The sequence below is a fragment of the Propithecus coquereli genome, unplaced genomic scaffold, assembly GCF_000956105.1.
Source record: "Propithecus coquereli isolate 6110/MARCELLA unplaced genomic scaffold, Pcoq_1.0 Scaffold323, whole genome shotgun sequence".
Classification (NCBI taxonomy): domain Eukaryota; kingdom Metazoa; phylum Chordata; class Mammalia; order Primates; family Indriidae; genus Propithecus; species Propithecus coquereli.
This window is the reverse complement of record NW_012148875.1, coordinates 2135627-2140285: the sequence shown is the minus strand read 5'-3', so window position 1 is coordinate 2140285 and position 4659 is coordinate 2135627. Positions and strand designations below refer to the sequence as shown.

The 4659-nt window shown below is 37.6% G+C and overlaps 1 protein-coding gene across 1 annotated transcript in view; it reads left to right on the top strand.

The window, feature by feature from the left end:
- Positions 1-374: 374 nt before the first annotated feature.
- IL21 (interleukin 21) overlaps positions 375-4659 on the top strand; it is a 24647-nt gene continuing 20362 nt past the window's right edge. The window contains exons 1-2 of the mRNA XM_012650401.1: positions 375-593; positions 701-736. Of these exons, the coding sequence (XP_012505855.1) occupies positions 426-593; positions 701-736 (204 nt within the window). The 5' untranslated portion in view covers positions 375-425. The remainder of the gene's footprint in view (positions 594-700; positions 737-4659) is intronic.

Sequence of the window (4659 nt, the reverse complement as noted above, 5' to 3'; positions counted from 1 at the left end):
CCGTTATGACTGTCAGAAAGAACAGGTAAGATGCCACAGGAGTCTGAGAAAAAGAGATCAAAGTGTTTTTGTTTACTTCTTTGAAGTCTTGTAGTACCTACTGTTTATTATACATCTTTCTTGATTCATGCTGAAAATTGGAATTCACCCATTTCTCTCTTTTCCTGTCAAAGATGCAGATGGGGCACATTTCTTTGACTCCATCAATCCCTGCCCCCACACATTAGCACATGCACACGTATACCTAGCCAGTGGAAAAGAAAAAAGAGTTACTCACATTCATCCATTCTACAAAGATTTCCAGGCTGCAATGGGAGGGCTTTACCTCTCCCTGAAGGATGAATAAATAGGTAGCTTACTGACAACCTGTTCTCAGTCAAGCTGAAGTGGAAACGAGACCAAGGTCTTACTCTACTGTTGGACTTATGAAATCCAGTCCTGGCAACATGGAGAGGATAGTCATCTGTCTAATGGTCATCTTCTTGGGGACGTTGGTCCATAAATCCAGCTCCCAAGATCAAGATCGCCTCATGATTAGAATGCGTCAACTTATAGATATTGTTGATCAGCTGAAAAATTATGTGAATGTCTTGGTAAGACCATACTTGTCACAATAAAATTTAGATAATATTTTTCAATTATTATTAAAGGAGGCTTTGACTTATAAAAATAACTCAGAACAAATTTTTTTTTGCTCTAGGACACTGAATTTCTGCCATCTCCACAAGATGTAAAGGTAAGACCAGTTGAGTTTATTTCTGAAAATACATTTGATATAAGCTATTAAATACAATAAGAGAGGCATTAGCATATTTATTTAGAAATGTGCTGAATGTGCTGAATTTCAATGAATTTAGGGTTTAATAATTGGTAAAATATTTATTTCTATTTTGTCAAGTATTCATTGATTTACCAACAAACCAAACAAAAAAATGATATATTACATTTCTTCTAAAATATGAGAATCTTCAAGTATGATAATCTTCAATACTACTCCTGAGTAGTATTGTTGAGATAGATTAACAAAACTGGACAGGAGTCCTATCCTATGATCAGTTTCTGAACAATGACCAGCTAAGTTATATTTTAAGAGCTCTTGGGTGTGAAGGCTCTTGAGCCCCCTATGTAATACTAATTAGGAAATATAGATACATACCAGAAGAAGCAGAATTCACCTCTAATAACAAGCTAAAAAAAAGAAAGAAAGAAAGAATTAAATTACAGAGACAGTATGGAGGAACAGTGATGTGGAAATCAAAGCCCCTCTTTAGAATATAGTTCACATATACCTTGGCCTCAGTGAGTCTTGTCTTTGGCCTTCGGTGAGGTCTTTTGAAAGAACCATTTTCGACAATTCATCTTGTCTCTTAAGTCGTTTGAATCCATTAGAGTCCCAGGAAAAAGAGGCCTGGCATATAGTTCAAGAGTGCTTCTTTTTTCTCCAGTAAATTCTTCAGTCTGGTCTTCTGGTTTGGTACCCTGAGAGTATAAATGCAATTGGGGAAATGGGGAAATGTTTTCATTGTCACGGACCTTTAATTGCATAAATTAGAATAACTATAATAGTGCTACCAGTAATTAGGACACTACAAAGGGGAAGACTTATGAAAATATATTGCAAAGAAAACAATTATCGTAAATGACTGTGTAAAAGTTTAGAAAGTGAATGAGTCACAACTACTGCTTTTCTCTAAAATTCACTCTCCATCTCTGAACCTAACCACTCTCATTTACTAGGTCCTTTTCTAATAAGCTGCATCTAAAATGAAAGTAGCACATTCAGGTTATTGGAAAGACTTTTCTAATAAGTGAGAATATTTATTAATCAAATGTTATCAAAACATATATTTTCAGCATCTCACAGACCTTGTTTAACTGCTGTGGTTAAAGTCCTTTCCAGAGTTTCCGAGCTACAGTCTATAAGTTGCAAAATAAGAAAGAGATCCCAGTTTCTAACTTGAGTTGATCCTATGGGACTTCCTTCATATGTTTTGTTAATGAAAGATATATTTTATCTTATGTCATAATGAGATTTTGTCTCAATGATACTGTATCTATCTGATAATCTGATTAAGCAATGCTGGCTCTGATACAAGTGAGTAATGGTGTGTCTAAGATCTTTAAGTTATAGTAGCAGGCAAACTCAGGAAGAAAGAAAATATAGTTCAAGGCCACGTTAGCATTATATCAAACTTTTCAGGGCTAGCATCAAAGCAGGGTGTGTATGAGATCTAAAAATGTTAAAAAGTTTACTAAAAATAAAGCCATTTATAGATTGCATTTATAAAGTGATTAGCAAGGATCTCTAATTGGCCTCTCCAGGCATCTTTCTATTTCATTCTGTCTAATCATATAACCATTGGTTCTTAACTGGTGGTGATTTTTGCCCCTCAGAAAACATTTGTCATTTGCTGGAGAAATTTTTGGTTGTCACAAGTGGGGTGGAGATGGGGGTGCTACCGGTAGTAGGTAGAGGCCAGGGATGCTACTAAACACTCTAGAATGCACAGGACATCCCTGACAACAAAGAACTATCCAGCCCAAAATGTCAGGGGTGTCACTGTTGAGAAACCTTCATATAAACCCAGTTTGTGGTAAGACAAAGGTAATCTTGTCTGGTTAGCAAGACTTCCTAGTGTGAATGGCCAGGAAAAAGAAGGGGGAAAAAAAAGGAAGGAAGGAAGGAAGGAAAGAGAGAGAGAGAGAGAAAGAAGGAGAGAGGAAGAAAGAAAGAGAAAGAAAGAAGAAAAAAAGTAGGTTAAAAATAGGCTTTAAGTAAACAAGTATTGTCAAATATTCAATTGCAAAAAACAAAGCCAAGTCTGCCTCCTTGCAAAAGCAGCCCTTGACTTGTTCTCTGGCTAAAGAGAACAGTGGTTTGTTAGTCTTGTTTTTGACTTCATCACTGCTCCCTCTAGTCCGCAAAACCAAGGTAGGAGCAGAAAACTCTTCATGTTCTTGTGTGTTAATGGATGAGGGAAACAAAGCTTTGCCCTTGGAGTCTGCTATTACCAAAGCACAGCAAAGGAAAGCAATGGTTATGCTCTCAGATGGTGCTAAACGTGGCCTTGAGCCATTCTGTAAACTCCTGAGAGACAATATGCCTGAGGCTGCCTAAATCAAGGTTAATGTCTCCACTCGCTTTCTCAACAGGGCCTTCAGGTAGCTAGCAGGAATAGCTCCTCCACTCCTTTTCCTCTCTGAGGCTGCCTTTGATGTGCATCTAAAGCCAAATCCAGTAGTTATTTGTCTTGGACCACACATTGCCAGAGATAGCTCTGCTTCTTGCACAACACAACACAATACAACACCATTGTTTATTAACACAGGTAAACAAGGAAGGGTGGAAGAGATAGCACAGCTGCATCAGTATAGGTGTCAGTGTTCAGATGCCATTTAAAGACTTTCAGAAAGGCTTTTTCGGGTGTAAAAGCTTTCATCACTGGTCTTGACCATTCCTGCAATATTGTCTTAAGGGAATTTGTTTGGTAGGGCCCCTCTACTTCTTTGGAACCTAATTTTCTTTCAACATACACATGTAAATGTTAACTCAGCAAAATGGGCCTCTGTGAGAAATGCTGGTTTCTCAGATCATCACGGATGAAGCAGTTAGTGTTTTCAGTTTCAGCTGGAAAATTTACCTCTTTAAATATGAATATTATTTTTTTCCAGTAAGTTAAGCCGGTTGTGGTCAAAAAGAAGAGAAAAGAAAAAACTTCAACAAACATGAACATGTGGTTTTCAAGGAACAAAAAGTGCTATAATTAACATTTATAAATAGTTTCTATTAAATAAGCATTTTGGCAAACATATGGAAAGGACACCACCTTGCCCTTATGAGAGGCAAGCTGCCCTGATATAAGGAAACCAGATAAGCTGATTCTCGGCTTGTGGCTATATATGCAAAGCAAACCTGATGGGTTTGTGTCTTAAAGATGCATGTTATTAATCAACATTTATATCGGGTAAGCATATGGGTTGGAAAATGCAAAGCAAGTCAGATGCTATTTTCAGCTGACTGTCCATGAGAAGATTCAGGTAATGCTATTACGCATAGGCCTGCCTTGTAGGACTGGGAGGGGCTGAGGTTTCTGGTTGTAAGGTAGTGGCTTCTATACCCATTAGTGAAATGAAGACAGAGCAACTCCAGGGGAAAAATAGCATCATATACACACATTTGCTGAAAGAAGAAAGTAACTTGGTTACAAGTAACCTGAATACAACCTCTAGGATCAGCATTAAAATGTGTTCAACAAGTCAGTATAAATTTTGTTCTTCCAATAAATGCTGTTTCCTTTCCAGTTCAATTGCCAAGATTTTGGCTTATTCACTAGTCACTAGTTATTTCGCCAAACCAAGAGGCAAGTTTTTGATGCATGTTCTGTTCACTTCCCCATTCTCTGAGAGACTATTCTTACCTTCTAAGAAATGGTCTTCCCTCCCATTGGTTGAGCAAGTCTCAAACTCTGTTCCTCAACTGCTTGGTTCATGCAGAATCTTACTCTAACTGACCTGAGAGTGTGAATAGGATTTTAGAAAAGTCCTGTGTGGTCTATGGCAAGTATATTGAATCTTAGATGTGGAATATGCCACCTACTTCCTTTCCCCAGGAGGGGCTTTAACCCATTTACCTCATCTGTTGATTCCAAAAATATATGC